Source organism: Leuciscus leuciscus (genome assembly GCF_965113295.1).
Source record: "Leuciscus leuciscus genome assembly, chromosome: 3".
In the NCBI taxonomy this organism is placed as follows: Eukaryota; Metazoa; Chordata; class Actinopteri; order Cypriniformes; family Leuciscidae; genus Leuciscus; species Leuciscus leuciscus.
In genome coordinates this window covers 65002937-65022344 of record NC_138727.1, presented here as the reverse complement: position 1 = coordinate 65022344, position 19408 = coordinate 65002937, and the positions used below count along the sequence as shown (strand labels likewise).

The 19408-nt window shown below is 40.8% G+C and overlaps 1 protein-coding gene and 1 long non-coding RNA gene across 4 annotated transcripts in view; both read right to left on the bottom strand.

Moving 5' to 3' along the window:
* Positions 1 to 235: 235 nt before the first annotated feature.
* LOC309495504 lies at positions 236 to 2350 on the bottom strand. 2 transcript variants are annotated; one of them, XR_014204700.1, is made up of 4 exons: positions 2276 to 2346; positions 1996 to 2098; positions 1755 to 1858; positions 236 to 668 (listed from the first exon to the last, which is right to left on the bottom strand). It is a non-coding gene; the product is annotated as an uncharacterized lncRNA (long non-coding RNA). The 2 variants fall into 2 exon arrangements; XR_014204699.1 differs by having other exon boundaries at positions 1996 to 2350.
* A 2637-nt stretch (positions 2351 to 4987) lies between these two features.
* Positions 4988 to 19408, bottom strand: part of LOC309495382 (NLR family CARD domain-containing protein 3-like) — a 76976-nt gene continuing 62555 nt past the window's right edge. For both annotated transcript variants that reach the window (XM_082165087.1, XM_082165085.1), the window contains exons 3-6: positions 18068 to 18241; positions 16556 to 16729; positions 6288 to 6334; positions 4988 to 6203 (exon numbers count right to left, since the gene is read on the bottom strand). In XM_082165087.1, coding sequence (XP_082021213.1) covers positions 5650 to 6203; positions 6288 to 6334; positions 16556 to 16729; positions 18068 to 18241 — 949 coding nt within the window. In that variant the 3' untranslated portion in view covers positions 4988 to 5649. The remainder of the gene's footprint in view (positions 6204 to 6287; positions 6335 to 16555; positions 16730 to 18067; positions 18242 to 19408) is intronic.

The following is a 19408-nucleotide window of genomic DNA, read 5'->3' as shown; positions in this document are numbered from 1 at the left end:
GAATTAAATGCAATGTTACAATCAACAAAACTAACTGTAAAACCCTCTAAATTTACTGACAAAATAATCTCTAAAAGAAGTACATACAAACCTTTCTGTTGATGCACAAGAAAACCCCAAGAAACACTATGCATAAACACAAACAGTTTTGGAAAGAGACCTTTGGGTAATGCTTTACAAAAATATATTAGTTACCTACTTCATGAACTAAGAATGAATAATACTTTAAGATAATATTAGTCTTGGTTAGATCATGTTGGCTAAAAAATAAACTAATATTAACAAATGAGACCTAATTAAAAGTTACTGAACCTTGTTATTTAGCTCTTAAAGGGATGTTCAGCAGAAGAAAGAAATTCATACAGGTTTGAAACAACATGAGGGTGAGTATATGATGACAGAATTTTCATTTTAAAGTGGAGTATCCCTTTAAACCTTTACCAGCACCAACATTAAACAGGACCACATGCTTACTCCAGCATTACAGTGAATCTAAGTTTGTCAAAAAAAAAAACACTGAAGAACTCCAAAAGCACAAAAACCAAAATTATTTGTCCCCCAATTTTTTAAGTTGTTGGAAAGTGCTGTTTATGTCAATGTCCCAGATGCTCTCCAGAGTATATGTGAATGGAAATGTTTCAAAGATGCAGGAAAGTCAGAAAAAATGCCTTAAGGAAAAAAACAAAAAAAACAAAATCTGTTTATAATACAGATCCAGTCCATTATTATATTTGGCTCAATTGAATGAAAGAGATAGATATACAGTTGTGCTTCAAAGTTGATATACACCTTGCAGTATCTGCAAAATGTTAAAGGGATAGTTCACTTTGAAATTAAATTTTGGTATGTTTTAGCTTACCTCAAGGGCATCCAAGATGTAGGTGTCTTTTTTTCCGCAGTAGTTTCAATTTTGATATTTTTAGGTCAAACCGTTCTTGTCTGTCAGTCATATAATGCAGGTCTATGGTCACCACCTCAAAGAGCATGCACAGAGTCCAAATTAAAACAATTCCCCGTCGTCCAAATTAAACAATTCCCCATCGTAAGTACACATTGATGGCCTAAGACACGAAACGAGCGGTTTGTGTGAGAAAACCAACAGTATTTATGTCGTTGTTATCTCTTGAACACAGCCGCGTCCAAATGATCTGAGAGCGCGGGCGGGTATAGATATATACACTAGATGTCGCCTTGGCTACTGCAGTTCATTGGAACGAAACCGTAGCCAAGCGACATCTAGTGTATATATCTATACACGCCCGCGCCCTCAGATCATCTGGGCGCGGCTGTGTTCAAGAGGTAACAACGATATAAATACTGTTCGTTTTCTCACACAAACCGCTCGTTTCGTGTCTTAGGCCATCAATGTGTACTTACGATGGGGAATTGTTTAATTTGGACGACGGGGAATTGTTTTAATTTGGACTCTGTGCTTGTGTTTTGAGATAATGACCATAGACCTGCATTATATGACTGACAGACAAGAACGGTTTGACCTAAAAATATCAAAATTGAAACTACTGCGGAAAAAAAGACACCTACATCTTGGATGCCCTTGAGGTAAGCTAAAACATACCAAAATTTAATTTCAAAGTGAACTATCCCTTTAACAATTTTAGCAATAATATAGGGATCACAAAAATGTATACGTTTTATCTTTATTTAGTACTACCCTGATGAAGCAGTTTATTCTGCAAGGTGTATGTAAACTTTTGACTGTTAACTGTTGATGAATGTGTGATGTGATTGATTACCTCAGTCATCAGGGCCACATCGTAGTAGAAAGCTGGGCAAGGTTCCTTCTATTTCCCACACACACCAGGATTCCACTGACTACGCCATCTTTACTGACACTGGGCTTAAAGTGATTAAAAATAGAGAACCTTTTTATTGCTACTTTACAGGGAATTAAGCATAACTTTATTAATTACACAAATATAGATATATGACCCATGCAAACCCAGGACCAATGCAAATTAAGAAAGGTATTCTTACATTTTAAGCTTGCCCCACATATCTTCATGAAGGATGTTCCTGTTCCTGTATTTACCATGGTTGACACAGCAATGCTGCAAGCCTTCTTCCTTTGGTTTGTTACCTATAAAATATATGATGATTATAGGGGCATGTGTAAATGCACAGGTGGGAATTTATTACTTGCACATTATATGCAAAAGATTCAAAACATTTAAAAGCTATAGGGATAGTTAGTGACTTGAACGTAGTGTTTTAGCTTGATCAGGATGTGCTGTCATGATAAATCTTGTAACATCACCTCATCAATACAGGTCTGTGATTACACACCGCTTGCACTGTATCTCCAATAACAAATATGAACTAATCCTGCAAAATAAATGTTTAAATCCAGATAAACACAAAAATATTACATATTCCAAAACAAATAGTAATTGAACAACTCTTTAAATACAAAATGAAATTGAACACATTACAAGCATTTTTTCTAGAGGTGGGTAATATATTAAATATTTATGGTGGTTATAAGATTGATTATTTGTATTAAATGTATATAAACGTCTTCGAGTGTTACAATATTGGATCAGCACTCAGCAAATGTTTAGTAGCTTGTTTAAAATAATTTAAAAAGTCGGTTTAGTTAAAAAAAAAAATCAGCAACCAAATTCCTCGAACACGACCACACACACGCCTTCCTCACATTACAATGTAAGACATTATTAGAATGCAATCATATATAAATTATTGAAAACATGATTAATTCACCTCCCGAGTCTATTGAGTTTATAATATCTGCGAATAAAATGCACTCAGCAACTGACATGTTACGGTGAAAAAAAAAATTAACTAAAGAAAGCATCAATATCTACTTGACTGATTATTTACAGCATACCGTCTCATCTGCAAACAAACATCCAAACGTGGTGCTCCTTTTGTTCTCGTTTGGCTAGCTTCAGTATCATCACGCATCGCAAACGGATCGCAAAACATAGCGCATTTTTCAAACTCTCGCGCATGCGCATTAAACAACATATTCATATATCATGCTTGGTTAAATGTTATTTCAGCTTTTCTGTTTAAGTTGTTCTAACTCATTGTGTTGTTAAACTCTGTAAGTTCACAAAACTTTACTCATTAACCTAACTAAAAGTTAATCTTTTTTTTTCAATGTAGTCTAGTGTGATTAAAATTAAATGTATTTAACTGAATTTAAATGCAAATTCATTTTGTTTACATTTGTTTAACTTTTGCTCGCAATTAATACAATTTTAAATGTGTGTTTAATTGACTTAGAACAACATAATGATATTGAAAGTATTATGTTCACAGATGTAAAGTAGCTACAACACATTACTATTAGACTCCTCTCATATATAACATTTTATTTTCAAATATTATGTACAAAGCTGACACTAGTTGAGTTCATAGAGCAAGGGCTGGTGATAAAATGTCAACAATAAGTTGTACTGGATTATACTGTATAAGCAGATGTATTGGAAAAATACATTTCAACTGCATAATGCACACAGTATATATTATAGACAAAACACATTTAAAATACATTAACAAATACATTTTGGACAACACACTTGAGTTGGAATTAAAATCAATTATTTTCCATGTTTTCCATTAAAACTGTTATTTTATATTTTAGTCAATACATCAAAATAAATTCCCTTTAATAACTTATAACTTTAACTTTAATAAATTTAAAACACTATAAATCATAATTATTTAAAATGTATGTTTAAATAAAACTTAGCAAACATTACAAATAGCATTTTTTAAAACATGCACTTAAGTGTGTTTATAAATATTGTCATGAAAGTGTTCTTTCTTTAAGTAACATTTAATTAGACATTATTAAAAAGTGCATTTGTAAAAAGTGCACTTAAGTGTTTTTATAAAAATTATGATGAAAGTGTACTTTTTTAAGTTAAGCTTAATTAGACATTATTACAAAGTGCAATTTTAAAAAGTGTACTCAGGTGTGTTAAGAAATATTGTGATGAAAGTGTACTTACTTTAAGTAAAACTTAATTAGACATTATTACAAAGTGCATTTTTTAAAAGTGTATTTAAGTGTGTTAAGAAATATTGTGATGAAAGTGTACTTACTTTAAATTAGACTTAATTAGATATTATTACAAAGTGCATTTGTAAAAATTGTACTTAAGTGTGTTTATAAATATTGTGATGAAAGTGTATTCCCTTTAAGTACACTTAAGTGGTCTTTAATTTTAATTTTATTATATTATCTGCAAGTGCACTTTTCAAAAAGTATACTTTGATTATTTTAAGCACACAAAAAGTACACTTTCAATACAATTAAGCACACTTCTTTTTCACAAGGGTCCACCGCCCTCCTGTTATGCTTTTATGAACTTTTCTGATTTCATAAATTGAGATCAAAACTAAGAAGCTGTAGCATATCATGAAATACCAGAGAATGTTTACCCTGAGTTTATCTGTGAATGTGAATGTTCTAGACACTTCAAGACGTTCGTCTCATCTGTATTGCAGTATTTTTGTGTCTTATAAAGTAGTTTGTCTCGTCTCTGACAGTCAAGAGACGAAAGCTATTCATACACAGAAAATTCCAGTTCTAGTCAGTGTTTGTTTTCGCTAATCGATTTCCACACCCTTTAAGCCTTTCTTACAGAGCAATTTACTTTTTTATTGAGAATAGACCAACAGTGTATACAATGCCACATTTCAATAAAAAGAGAATACAAAAAAAAAAATGTGTAAAAAGAGATGCACTATCAACAAAAGTCTACAATTAATGTAAATAGGAAAAATGTACAACACTCACTCTTAAAGAAATCTTACTTGATACCGAAAGTTCTCAATAAAGACGTCACATTTGTTTTCATATGATTGGCGGTTTAGTGCTTTTACACATTCATGTTTTACAGCATGTTTTTCTCAATGTAACATTTGCTACATTTGTAGTTAAATAGTATATTTACATTACTGTCAGGTGGAGAACAGAGGACCCAAGAGCGAAGTGCAGGTAAATAAAGTTTCTTTAATATAACCAAGGTAATTGGCCACGATACGGGCAAAAGGCAGTTCAACAGAAATATTCTTCTTGATAAATAAGTAACAAAAGTAGACAGGAAACCCTGGGCTGGATAGCAGTGGTCAGCGTGCAGACTCTGTAACAGTAGCAGATAGCGGGAGGCTGGAAGCAGAGCTGGGCCAGCCTTCAGCAGCAGGGTAACTGGGCAAAGCACAGGTTAAGCGAACATAGAGCCATCAATGAGAAAACACTTCACCAAATAGGGTTCCGACAGGACTCAGACAAGACTTGACAAAGTTGGAGAGAAATAGGAATCTCGGACATCAGCTTGATATGAAATAATCTTGCAAGGTAGCAGACAGAGAGAAGGCTAGAAGTAGCAAACATAATCAAGAGGAAAGGGAGGACAGGTGTGAGAAGATCAACGCAAATGCTGGTAATAATGAGGAACAGCTGAAGTAGAGAGAGCACGTGAGGAAATGTGTGTGTGTGAGTGTGTGTGTGACTAAATAGGAGAGAGAGAAACCTGGTTCATGACAATTACATACTGTATATACTGATTTTCACAAGTTTCATCAAACTTCTCCACTTATAGCCATTTTACCAAGATTATAATGGAGGTAGAAGCGTTGTCAATGGTGTCTCTGTTGTTAAATCTGACACAGACACAGTTCAGACCCAAAAACCTTAAATCCAGCATAAAGTGGTTCAGTGAATGTGGTGTTGTACGTGTATATGTGTGTGAGTGTGTGTGTGTGTGTGTCAGAGACGCTGTAGAAGGACAGAGTGCCGGCCGACACGTCCAGATACACTCCTACTCTTTTAGATTGTGGTACATGGTTTGGTATGTTATTGCTCACATTATTGTGCCAGACAGTGAATGCTTTACTATTGCAGAAAAGGCACCAGGATTTGTCATTGTATCCAAACTTACAGACAGCCCATTCTTTCCTGCTGATTCCTTTATAGGCCACTGCTATATGAGCCCAGGAACCCCGTTCATCGTCCCCAAGGCCCCATTCAACCTCCCAGTAACAGCGTCCAGTCAGACTCTCTCGACACATAACCTGAGGAATACCAGCAAATCTCTCTGGATGATCAGGATACGGCTGACGCTCTTTCACATATGTGATCTTTCTGTTCTCTTCAGACAGGATGAGTTGAGTGTTTGCTGTGTTTGGATCCAGTGTGAGATCACAGGCATCTGAACACAAGATGACAGATATTAAAAACAGTTTGTTAATCACATTTGTTTCATGTGAAAGAGTTTGTCAGAGGAAGAACCTACATTTGCGTAGTCCTGGTTTGATACAGAAGGGCCCTTTGTGATCCAAACTAAAACACAAACATACAGACAAAACGAACCATTAGTACATTGAACACTTAAATATAGAGTTGTCAAATGTATGTGTATAGCACTTTTCCTATCATTCTAAAGAAGCTTCACATGTGTGTATCAATGTCTTTGTAAGAACCGATCAACGATCGTCAATCACAGAAAGCAGTATCTGCCGATACCAATATATTTTGTTGCACAACAGCACACGCACAGCACATGCACAGCACAAGCGCGTCTTTACACATTGTCAACATGACTGACCGGTTTTTGAGAACGGCAAATTGAGAGATCAGCGATCAAATCATTAGAAGTGATTATCGGCCGATAGCGATCGGTAGACAATCAAACATTGCAAACATTAAGGTTTATTATTTCCATGGTGACGCATATCAAGGTTGTCAGTCATGTGACACAATGCAGCCACAATATAATATATCGGTTTTGTTTAATTTTTCCATTTAATTTTTTCAATATCTGAAATTCTGATTCTTAAATGCATGTAAGTGAATTTATGTTGTCGTTCAAACACCTAATGATCATGTTAGTTGATCTATAATGCTTGACGTGCGCTACCATGTTAGTTTGCACTGCAATGCTGAGAATCGGGTTGCATGAAAGCCCTTAAGTTAAGAAAACTATAGTTATAAGGTTAAGGGTACTCTTAGTGAAACATGGGTTGCAAGAAAAAAACCTAGAGGTCCACTTAAGGAACCTAAAGGCAGAGTCCTGCACGGGTCCGATTTTGTAAATCCGCACCCGCCCATACCCGCAGTGCTTCAAACCGCGTCCGACCCGTTATCCGTCAACAGCACTAATTAAAATCCGCACCCGACCCAACCCGCTTAAAATAGAACCGACACCCGACTCGCACCCGAAATAAAATCAGTTTAACCAATCACATTATAGACACAATTACAAAAATGTTTATTGCCAGGTCATACAGAAGTTATAACGACAATTAACACAATTGGTACATGAAGAACATGGCTAACGTTACCACAAAACTGAGTAGCCTAACTGACGCGGCTACAACACTATATCTGCCAGGCAATTTCGTCTAGCCTACATCTGACAATTTTGGGTTCAAACACGCCCTGCACACTTCACAAATATTAATCAGTGTTAAATTTGAAAAATACTGTTCGATAGAACTGCTTGGTTTGTTACCACAGTTATCTGCGTGCTTCCTCGGCGATGAAGTTCTACATTTGCGGCTATCCAACACGAAAATGCATGCAGGAAAGCCTTTCACAATATTGTTTTCTTCAGATAACTCCAAATTTCTCCCACACACTGCACTTGACTTCTGATGACGTATTGTCGACAACTTTACAATCTCCATTAGCTATTCTTTTCTTCAACTCCTCAGCATCCATCTCGACGACTGCAAGCAGATCGTGCGCGCGTGTTATGAGGAATTTTTAAAAGTGAAAGTACTCGAACTCGAGTACCCGAACCCGTGCAGGACTCTACCTTAAGGCTGTCATTGTCAGGCTCCTGGGTGGATGAAGTAGGAGGCAAACTCGAAGATGAAGTATTCCAAGGTTTTAATTCTCAAATATAACAAAAACAAGGAAGTGCTCAGGCAAAGAAAGCCTAACATAAAACATTGACCGACACTGAACAAGGCAAAACTCAGGGTTTAAATACAAGGGAGAACAGATCAGGGAAACAAGACACAGCTGACAAGACTAACGAGAAACCAGGTGATACAAATTAACTAATGAGGGTAACCATGGAAACCAAGGAGTGGCGGGAAAACAGAACAAAGGAAAACATGTGACCAGTGACAAAAACACTCAGACAGAACAGAACTGTGACATAACTCCACCCTCCCGGTAGGCGCGTCCTCGCGCCGTAGAAAGACCAAAGGGGTGGGAGGGTGGGCGCCCTGGAGGCTGACGGGGGAGACATGGCAGGAAGCCTCCAGGGAGGAGCAGACTGAGGGCGTGGACACGGCGGAGACCCCTCTGGCGGCCATGGCGGTGCGGCCCCTCTGGCGGCCATGGCGGTGCGGCCCCTCTGGCGGCCATGGCGGTGCGGCCCCTCTGGCGGCCATGGCGGTGCGGCCCCTCTGGCGGCCATGGCGGTGCGGCCCCTCTGGCGGCCATGGCGGTGCGGCCCCTCTGGCGGCCATGGCGGTGCGGCCCCTCTGGCGGCCATGGCGGTGCGGCCCCTCTGGCGGCCATGGCGGTGCGGCCCCTCTGGCGGCCATGGCGGTGCGGCCCCTCTGGCGGCCATGGCGGTGCGGCCCCTCTGGCGGCCATGGCGGTGCGGCCCCTCGGGCGGCCATGGCGGTGCGGACCCCTCGGGCGGCCATGGCGGTGCGGACCCCTCGGGCGGCCATGGCGGTGCGGACCCCTCGGGCGGCCACGGCGGTGCGGACCCCTCGGGCGGCCACGGCGGTGCGGACCCCTCGGGCGGCCACGGCGGTGCGGACCCCTCGGGCGGCCACGGCGGAGAAGCCCCTTCGGGCGGCCACGGCGGAGAAGCCCCTTCGGGCGGCCGCGGCGGAGAAGCCCCTTCGGGCGGCCGCGGCGGAGAAGACCCTTCGGGCGGCCGCGGCGGAGAAGACCCTTCGGGCGGCCGCGGCGGAGAAGACCCTTCGGGTGGCCGCGGCGGATAAGACCCTTCGGGTGGCCGCGGCGGATAAGACCCTTCGGGTGACCGTGGCCCCTCGAGTGGCCAGGATGAAGCCCTTTGGCCCCCCCCTAAAAAATACTTGTGGAAAGTCCCGGGTACCAGAGAGGGATGATTAAAAACAGTCTCTGACCGGGCTGATGGGGACCGTGAAGAGGGCTCGGTGCTGGGCAGCGATGAGGGCTCGGTGCTGGGCAGGACCAGCGGCGAAGGCTTTGTGCTGGGCAGGACCAGCGGCGAAGGCTTTGTGCTGGGCAGGACCAGCGGCGAAGGCTTTGTGCTGGGCAGGACCAGCGGCGAAGAGGGCTCTGAGCTGGACGGAACCAGCGGCGAAGAGGGCTCTGAGCTGGACGGAACCAGCGGCGAAGAGGGCTCTGAGCTGGGCGGAACCAGCGGCGAAGAGGGCTCTGTGCTGAGCGGAACCAGCGGGGAAGAGGGCTCTGGGCTGGACGGGACCAGCGGTGAAGGCTCTGGGCTGGACGGGACCAGCGGTGAAGGCTCTGGGCTGGACGGGACCAGCGGTGAAGGCTCTGGGCTGGACGGGACCAGCGGTGAAGGCTCTGGGCTGGACGGGACCAGCGGTGAAGGCTCTGGGCTGGACGGGACCAGCGGTGAAGGCTCTGGGCTGGACGGGACCAGCGGTGAAGGCTCTGGGCTGGACGGGACCAGCGGTGAAGGCTCTGGGCTGGACGGGACCAGCGGCGAAGAGGGCTCTGAGCTGGACGGGACCAGCGGCGAAGAGGGCTCTGAGCTGGACGGGACCAGCGGCGAAGAGGGCTCTGAGCTGGACGGGACCAGCGGCGAAGGGAGCTGCAAACTCGGCGGGATCAAAGAAAACAAAAGCTCTGCGGGCATGACGCTTGCTGTCTCAGGCGCGGCGGGCATGACGCTCACAGTCTCAGGCTCGGCGGGCATGGCGCATACTGCCTTGGACTCGGCAGATCTAGCGTGAAGTGCGGGCTTGGCTGGACTGGCGTTAAGTGCAGGCTTGGCTGGACTGGCGTGAAGTGCAGGCTCGGCTGGACTATGGATGAGGATGGATAGCGTGGCGGAGATGGCTGGAGACGGTGGCGTTCCGGACCGGGACGCAACACTCACCAGACACCGGAACACAGTCTCTCTCCAACTCAGTCCGGTGGTGTCTGGGAGGTTGAGATGTTGATGGAGAGTGACCCCGACCCGGAACAGCACGCTGAGGGTTTTGTCCTCCAAAGTGCTTTTGAGGGCGAGTTCCACAAACTTCCTGGAGAAACTTGATAACTCGTGGTTCTCCTGAGCCACGAGGATGAATTTGAGGCGTTCATCCATTTCCTTGGTCGGTCAATCTGTCAGGCTCCTGGGTGGATGAAGTAGGAGGCAAACTCGAAGATGAAGTATTCCAAGGTTTTAATTCTCAAATATAACAAAAACAAGGAAGTGCTCAGGCAAAGAAAGCCTAACATAAAACATTGACCGACACTGAACAAGGCAAAACTCAGGGTTTAAATACAAGGGAGAACAGATCAGGGAAACAAGACACAGCTGACAAGACTAACGAGAAACCAGGTGATACAAATTAACTAATGAGGGTAACCATGGAAACCAAGGAGTGGCGGGAAAACAGAACAAAGGAAAACATGTGACCAGTGACAAAAACACTCAGACAGAACAGAACTGTGACAGTCATGAAGTGTGTTTCCTTAATTAATTGAGTTCCCTTAAGTTCTGTTATGTGTTGCAACAACGTCCATTTAGCCCTGAAAAATTAAGGATCGAAATGTTAAGTCCCAAATTAAGTCATCTGCTGAACTCAAATGTGATGGATGATTTCATGTTAATTGAGGAGGAGGAAGTGCCAATGTGAATTTTTAGTGATCAAAATAAGCCTGTTGAAAGTATGACATGAAACAGGGTGTATTGTCCAAAAATAAAATTGAATAAACACCAAAGTTTTTTTTTTTATTTTTTTTTTTATCACAGTGGATTTTTTTTATGACGATAACGCGACGATGACTAGCTAAAAATGGCTCTAAGGTGACTAAAACATGACGAGACGTTTTCGAGTTTTCGTTGTCGAGACGAGACGGAAAGAAAATGATTATAAGTCTGACGTTCAATTAGGGTTGCCAACCGTTCTGTATAGTACGGAATCGTCCCGTATTTGACACAATAAAGTCTTGTTCCGTATTGAACTGATACGGAACGCACTTTGTTCCGTATTTTTGAGAATCAATTCAGTGCAAATCCATGACAGACACATAGCTTCTAATATGTCAGACTATGAACGAAGACATTTGTAGGCTATGAGAAAAAAAACCCGACGGTGCGGTAGATATTAATTTCTCCCCCTGTTTGTCTATGATCAGCATAGCGTTTTTAACATCTTGGAACATCATCAGAGAATGCCCTTTTAAATGGTCGTTTCAGTCATTGTGAGTCACGTATCGTAGCAACGATGATGACAAGTGACAACAGCGGGAAATGTAAAAATGACTACCTCCGAGCAGCCGGCGAAAAAGAAAAGAGCACAGAAATGTAAAATTGAATGGGAAAATGACTACCCGTGGCTGGAATGCGTGAGGGACAATGAATACAAGGCCAATTGTACCATATGCCGTCGAGTTTTTTCTGTTTGTCACGGCGGAGTGTGTGATATTAAGCAGCACGCATCAGGAGATAATCTAATAATTTTATTGAATAAGTTCACACACAAGGCTACAGAAAACTGTTGTGTTTATTTTTCTTCAAATGCAGTCTAAGCCGGTGAGTTTTGAATGTTATATGTTGTATTTGTTTAAGTTAAAAATAAAACGTATTATAAACTAAACAAATCCATGGTTCATTGTTGGCTAAATGATCATGATAGCCTTTATATTTCACATCTACAGTGAGGAAAATAAGTATTTGAACACCCTGCTATTTTGCAAGTCCACTGTGAGAGACATAATCTAAAAAAAAAAAATCCAGAAATCACAATATATGATTTTTTAACTATTTATTTGTATGATACAGCTGCAAATAAGTATTTGAACACCTGTCTATCAGCTAAAATTCTGACCCTCAAAGACCTGTTAGTCCGCCTTTAAAATGTCCACCTCCACTCCATTTATTATCCTAAATTAGATGCACCTGTTTGAAGTCGTTAGCTGCATAAAGACACCTGTCCACCCCATACAATCAGTAAGAATCCAACTACTAACATGGCCAAGACCAAAGAGCTGTCCAAAGACACTAGAGACAAAATTGTACACCTCCACAAGGCTGGAAAGGGCTACGGGGAAATTGCCAAGCAGCTTGGTGAAAAAAGGTCCACTGTTGGAGCAATCATTAGAAAATGGAAGAAGCTAAACATGACTGTCAATCTCCCTCGGACTGGGGCTCCATGCAAGATCTCACCTCGTGGGGTCTCAATGATCCTAAGAAAGGTGAGAAATCAGCCCAGAACTACACGGGAGGAGCTGGTCAATGACCTGAAAAGAGCTGGGACCACCGTTTCCAAGGTTACTGTTGGTAATACACTAAGACGTCATGGTTTGAAATCATGCATGGCACGAAAGGTTCCCCTGCTTAAACCAGCACATGTCAAGGCCCGTCTTAAGTTTGCCAATGACCATTTGGATCATCCAGAGGAGTCATGGGAGAAAGTCATGTGGTCAGATGAGACCAAAATAGAACTTTTTGGTCATAATTCCACTAACCGTGTTTGGAGGAAGAAGAATGATGAGTACCATCCCAAGAACACCATCCCTACTGTGAAGCATGGGGGTGGTAGCATCATGCTTTGGGGGGGGGTTTCTGCACATGGGACAGGGCGACTGCACTGTATTAAGGAGAGGATGACCGGGGCCATGTATTGCGAGATTTTGGGGAACAACCTCCTTCCCTCAGTTAGAGCATTGAAGATGGGTCGAGGCTGGGTCTTCCAACATGACAATGACCCGAAGCACACAGCCAGGATAACCAAGGAGTGGCTCTGTAAGAAGCATATCAAGGTTCTGGCGTGGCCTAGCCAGTCTCCAGACCTAAACCCAATAGAGAATCTTTGGAGGGAGCTCAAACTCCGTGTTTCTCAGCGACAGCTCAGAAACCTGACTGATCTAGAGAAGATCTGTGTGGAGGAGTGGGCCAAAATCCCTCCTGCAGTGTGTGCAAACCTGGTGAAAAACTACAGGAAACGTTTGACCTCTGTAATTGCAAACAAAGGCTACTGTACCAAATATTAACATTGATTTTCTCAGGTGTTCAAATACTTATTTGCAGCTGTATCATACAAATAAATAGTTAAAAAATCATACATTTCTGGATTTTTATGTCTCTCACAGTGGACATGCACCTACGATGACAATTTCAGACCCCTCCATGATTTCTAAGTGGGAGAACTTGCAAAATAGCAGGGTGTTCAAATACTTATTTTCCTCACTGTATGTGGTTCAGTCTTGTATATTGATTAGGCCTACTTTGCTATTCTATAAATATATAGGCCTAATAAGTTGTATTATAATATGCTATAAGGTATGAAATATATTTATCTAAATGTATCAATTAGTTTCCACAATATTCACCAGAAGTCATCATTAAGGGGTTATTTTCCCCCCCCAAAAAAATGTTATGAATTGCAACACTTGCTACAACCTGTACAAGCCCATGTCCAATACTTTTTAGCCTAAATTAATTTTTTAAAGACTAAGTTACTTTTTTTTTTTTTTTTACTAAAATTGACTAAAACTTGACTAAAACCTTTTTGCGTTTTCGTCGACTAAAACTTGACTAAAACTATCAAGTTTATAAGTGACTAAAATGTGACTAAAACTAAAAAAGCATTTTCGTCCAAAAGACTAAGACTAAGACTAAAACTAAAAGGGCTGCCAAAAACAACACTGTTGTGTAAATGTTCAACTTGGTTAAAATTAGTGGTCCGTTATGTTCTGTTTATTGTGGGAGATTTTGTTGTACTTCTCCATTGCAATGTTTTGCCAGAAACTAGCTTAAAATGCTTATTTTAAACACTTAGGTAAGGGTGATGCTTAACCCTCTGAGGTCGAGAAACGCGTCGATGCGTTTTGCTGGATTTTTTTCACATAGCAGCAACATAAACTTAAATTACTCCGTCATTTATGGTTATACAGAAAAAAGAAATAAAAAAAAAGAATCTGTGATATTTCTACTTGTGTATGTGTCCACTTACAATCAAATCAAAACATTGTGCTTTTGTAAAATAAAGAAAATAAACAGGGTGTGCGTTCTGCCTCTCCGTCGCGGTGAACTTTTTTTTCTTGAGCACGTCTATAAACTGAAACAAAACTCAGCGAATCCTTCTCACACATTTATGAGCCTGCAACCTTTATACACATTTAAGTGTGTACTTTTAAATGATCGGATTCAAACTGAAAACAAATATTCTCTGTTTAAGTAATTTGTATAAAACCAACAGGATGTCCAGTATCTCAAACGCTTGCTAATTACTTTTTAATTCGACACGCCCACTCGCGCAAAAGAGATTCACATGCAAATCTCCACATGGAACGCGAACGCCCTCGTTACCTCAAACACAAAACACCAAAACACTTCACAAGTCTCTGCTTTTCGTCGAGTTTGGAAGACACGCTGTGAGCTTACATGGATTTACCTCAGAAGAAGAAGAACGCGATTTGAAGACTAGAAAGATGTAAGGTAAGAAATTCTTACTTATTAGTTTATGGTATTGTTGCATAAACTTCACATTGCAGTTGAACTGTTGCTAGATACTGTATATGGTGAATATTATACTATTTAGACCCGTGTTTCCTGTTAAATACTGTTTGTGGATATCTGCTCAAACATAGATATGTATAACCATAATGTTTAATATTTTGGAGCGCGATGGCGTTTGAATGTATCATATTTTGGAGCGCGCTGTGGGTTTGAGTATCATATTTTGGAGCGCGCTGTGGGTCTGAGTATCATATTTTGGAGCGCGCTGTGGGTTTTAATGTATCATATTTTGGAGCGCGATTGCGTTTGAAAGGAAAAATGCACCAAACATTAGGCTTTATGTTTTTACTATTATCTCATTTCATATCATCATAACGAATGGAAACATTTGAAGTAACATATGATAATCAATATATTTTTCTCTAGCGTAGTTGTTCTTGAAATCTTTTGGAAGATTTAATTTATTGTTATTATTATTTTATGCAGCACTGCGTAGCCTATGCCTACAAGGCACAACAAACCTGGTGTTCATTATATATTGTTGGAAACGTGTGTGTGTGTGTGTATTCTGTGAATTTTAAAAAGAAATTTTAACCAGAAAAATCTAAAATCTATTCCCAAAATCGTGCAGCCCTATAGTTTCTCTTGATATCATTATGTTCACAGTTTTTTCTTTTTTTTTTTCTTTCAGGGACCAGATGCAACTGAGTCCTGCTGACTTCAACATTCACATGAGTCTCTGTACATGAACATGGTAAAGTGAAAATCAAACACCTTGGAAATGAAAGGTATGTACAATGTTTTTAGGAATGGCACAAAGGTCTCTGTCTTTGGATCATTGTTTTCAATGTGCTCTTTTGTCATTTGTATTTTTGGATTGTGTTGTGCTGTAAATAAATCCAAACAATCTAAAAGCCATTCTTTTTTAAATCTCCTCATTCTTTGTGCAAGGTTGCTCTGAATGACAGGGCCTGATCGCTCCTAATAGGGCAGTTAGGGGAGTGTCTTTGTCTTTCTCAGGTGTTAAAAGCTTACATATTAATGAGATGATCACGCCTCTTCGCATATGGCTTTGTCACACAAAACACGTCTTCGAAATTTTAAATCAATATATTGTCTTATCTGAATGAGCAGTCAGGGTGATTTTCACATAGTTTTGGAGCAAATATTCAAGGCTATGTCATACAATTTTCAAAAGTCTTGTGAAGTAATAATCAGTATGGGTTGCATGGCCTTATTTCAGTGAGAATTTTTTTTTGTATTTTCACAAACCACGCATAAATGTCATTATCTCAAAACTACAAACTTTTACATACATGCTGCTGATATATTATTGTAGCAGAGTTTGTGCTAAATACAGTGTAATCAGACTTTAGCCATGAAAATGTCACTAGTAACAGAAAAAAACACAAATGTCAGAGCATGTCAGAACACCTCCATGGCCCAGAAAACAGCTCAGACCTCAGAGGGTTAAGACGTTTGTTGCCACGGTCTTAAAGAATTCCCTTGCCTCAGGGATTTTTCCCCCTCGGTGATACCCTTACTTAAGAGGTTTCTTGCAACCAGGCTCAGACCTGTTAGGTTTACAAAAAGTAAATGCATCCACTTCTCACGAAATTAAGTGGCTGGTGAACTGGGTCTATCTTGATGTGAATAAAATTATGTTTGAAAAGGATTATTATTGCCACTTCCTCAGACATCAGTATGTTTTTATAAATTTGAAAATTGAAAACACTAGACAGTTGTGATACATAAGGGCATCCATTCTTTCCTTATGCATCCATTCTAGCTCAGCGCCAGCCAAAGCGAGAAAGCAGATTTGAATTTAGCATTTGATCACATAATGTACTTGAAAGTTCTAGTCACATCTGTCTGATTGTACACGTCAAAGGGATAATTGTCCTTACTTGAGTATCTGCAGTGAGCAGTTGTTATCCATCAGTTTGTCAGAGAGTAGCTTGACTCCTGATTGTCCTGGGTGATTGTAGCTCAGATCCAGCTCTCTCAGGTGTGAGGGGTTTGAACTCAGAGCTGAAGACATATAACCACAGCCTTCCTCTGTCACCATACAGCCCGACAACCTACAGAGAGAGAGGATCTGAAATCTATTCTTGTTTTTTGTCATTTTTGGTCCTTGACAGCAACTTGGTCATCGTGCAAATTCTCTCCTTTTGTGTTGCAAGAAGAAGAAAGTAAATCTCATATGTTTGAAACAACGTGAGGATGATTAAATTACACAATTTTCATGTTTAAGCCAAATCTATGCTTTTATGTTATAGTAACTTGTAAATGTAACCAGTGTAACTGCTGTATTTCTCATATGTTTCCACATTTGTTTTAATGTGGAAAACAGAAAATGTGATCCAATTGAATGAATTTGTCATGAGTTATTCCACTGGACTATACCTGGAGTCTCTTATTTCTCCCTTTAAAGGAGAACTTGGTAACTTTTTTAACTTAATAAAACTGTCTAGAAATCATTTGGATGGTTAAACAACCTGTTCTGGTGATATTGGTGACTTTCCCCGCTCCCCCCAGCGTTCCCAGGCGGAAAACCAACCTTGCAACTTGCGCACTGCCGTCCCGGCAAAGTGAAATTGGAAGTTTCGTGAGAACCGAGAACGAGAAGAGAACGAGCGCGAAACACAAATTGCTTTACGGCAATTCGACATAAACACACACGCATGTATGATGTATTACCAGATGACCCACCTCGGTAGACATAGCTCCACGCGATACAGTTGGCTTGCTCCGATCAAAACAAACGCACATGAGCAGCGGTAGAGAGGGGGAGGAGGCCGCTGCAAGTGAGTTTTTTACGACTGTGTTGTGAAATATACGCCCCCCCACAGCTGTAGGGGGAGCTCGTGGGGAAAACATGCGACAACAAAAGGGAAAATCAGCGAAGAAGTGACTAGAGTTCGCTAGAGTTACAGAGTTCTCCTTTAATCATCACTCACCTTTTCTTCACTACTTCTCCCTATTATCATTTACAGTGGGAATGTTTGTAACTAAGAGAAACTCAATAGACCAGATACCTTTTTTTTTTTTTTTTTTATCTGTCAAAATGATGGAAACTTTTGGAATGTTTTCATAATTCAGCAAATGGCAGAATTTTCACACATACTTGAACATTAAATAAATCAATCAAATTATTAGATTGTTAGAACACTGTTAGCTCTAAAGTGACTTTTTCATATTAGTTAGGGAGACAGTGGCACATTTGTTTTACTATCAATGGTAGATCTATATGGCTGTGTTTACGTGTGGCCACTATGCCACTAAGGCAAAGGTGAGGTGAGCTGCTCCTCTTATCATAAGCTATTTAATGTCATCTGCTAATTGAAAAAATACATAGCATCCAGAGTATATGGCCTCTTATCAAAGATTATACATGGCTAAGTATTATTACTACACACCTGAGTATCTCCAGCTGACAGTTTGTGTTCTTCAGTCCATCAGAGAGAAGCTTCACTCCTGAATCCTGCAGGTCATTGTTACTCAAATCAAGTTCCCTCAGGACAGAGTTTGAGGATTTTAGACCTGATGACACAATTTCACAATCCTGAGCGGAAAGATTACAGCCAGCAAGACTGAAAGAGATTAAAACAATTTTACTGTGAGTGCAAAATCAGTAATAATGAAAATACACACCATTCAAGTAATGTAAAAAGATAATGGGCCCTATCTTGTACCCAGCGCAATTGACTTTGTACACCGACACAGCGGACTTTTCCCTCCACAGACGCACGTCGGTAAACTAGGAAATACACTTGTGCTCCCGGGGCGGTTCAGCGCAAAGAGGAGGCGTGTTCCGGCGCAAACGTTCCCTGGTGCTATTTTGCAGGTTTAGAAAACAATTCCACCACTGACCAGGAAAAACCTAGTCAAGTCAAGTCAAGTCAAGTCAAGTTTATTTGTATAGCGCTTTTCACAATACAGATTGTATCAAAGCAGCTTCACAGTATTAAATTAAAATAATACAACAAAGTTTGTTTCAAGAGGAATTTATTGATTGATAAAATTAGATTAAATATCCCCAAAATATCCCCAACTGAGCAAGCCAAAGGCAACAGTGGCAAGGAACCGAAAAACTCCATCAAGTGACCTAATGGTGTCCTAAAACTCCATCAGGTGACCTAATGGAGAAAAAAAACCTTGGGAGAACCCAGGCTCAGTCGGGGGCCAGTTCTCCTCTGGCATTTATGAGCAAGAGGACGGATTGTAGTTTGATCTGTAGGATTATATGAATGCCTGGCTGAAGAGATGCGACTTTAATCTAGTTTTAAACTGGGAGAGCGAGTCTGAGCAACGAACAGTATCAGGAAGACTATTCCAGAGTTTTGGAGCCAAATGTGAAAATGCTCTCCCTCCTTTGGTGGTTCTGGATATCCTAGGTATGACCAAAAGCCTTGAATTTAGTGATCTTAAAGAGCGCGATGGATTATAGGGTGATAGAAGATCCGTTAAATAGACTGGAGCTAAGCCGTGTAGGGCTTTATAAGTCAGTAGTAATACCTTGTAATTAATACGGAACTTTATAGGTAACCAATGCAGTGATGATAAAATCGGTGTTATATGATCATATTTTCTTGATCTCGTAAGAACTCTAGCGGCGGCATTTTGGACTAACTGTAGCTTTTTTATTGAGGATGCAGGACAACCAGCTAATAAAGCATTACAGTAATCCAGTCTCGAGGTCATGAATGCATGAACTAACTTTTCTGTATCAGAAACTGATAGCATATTACGTAGCTTAG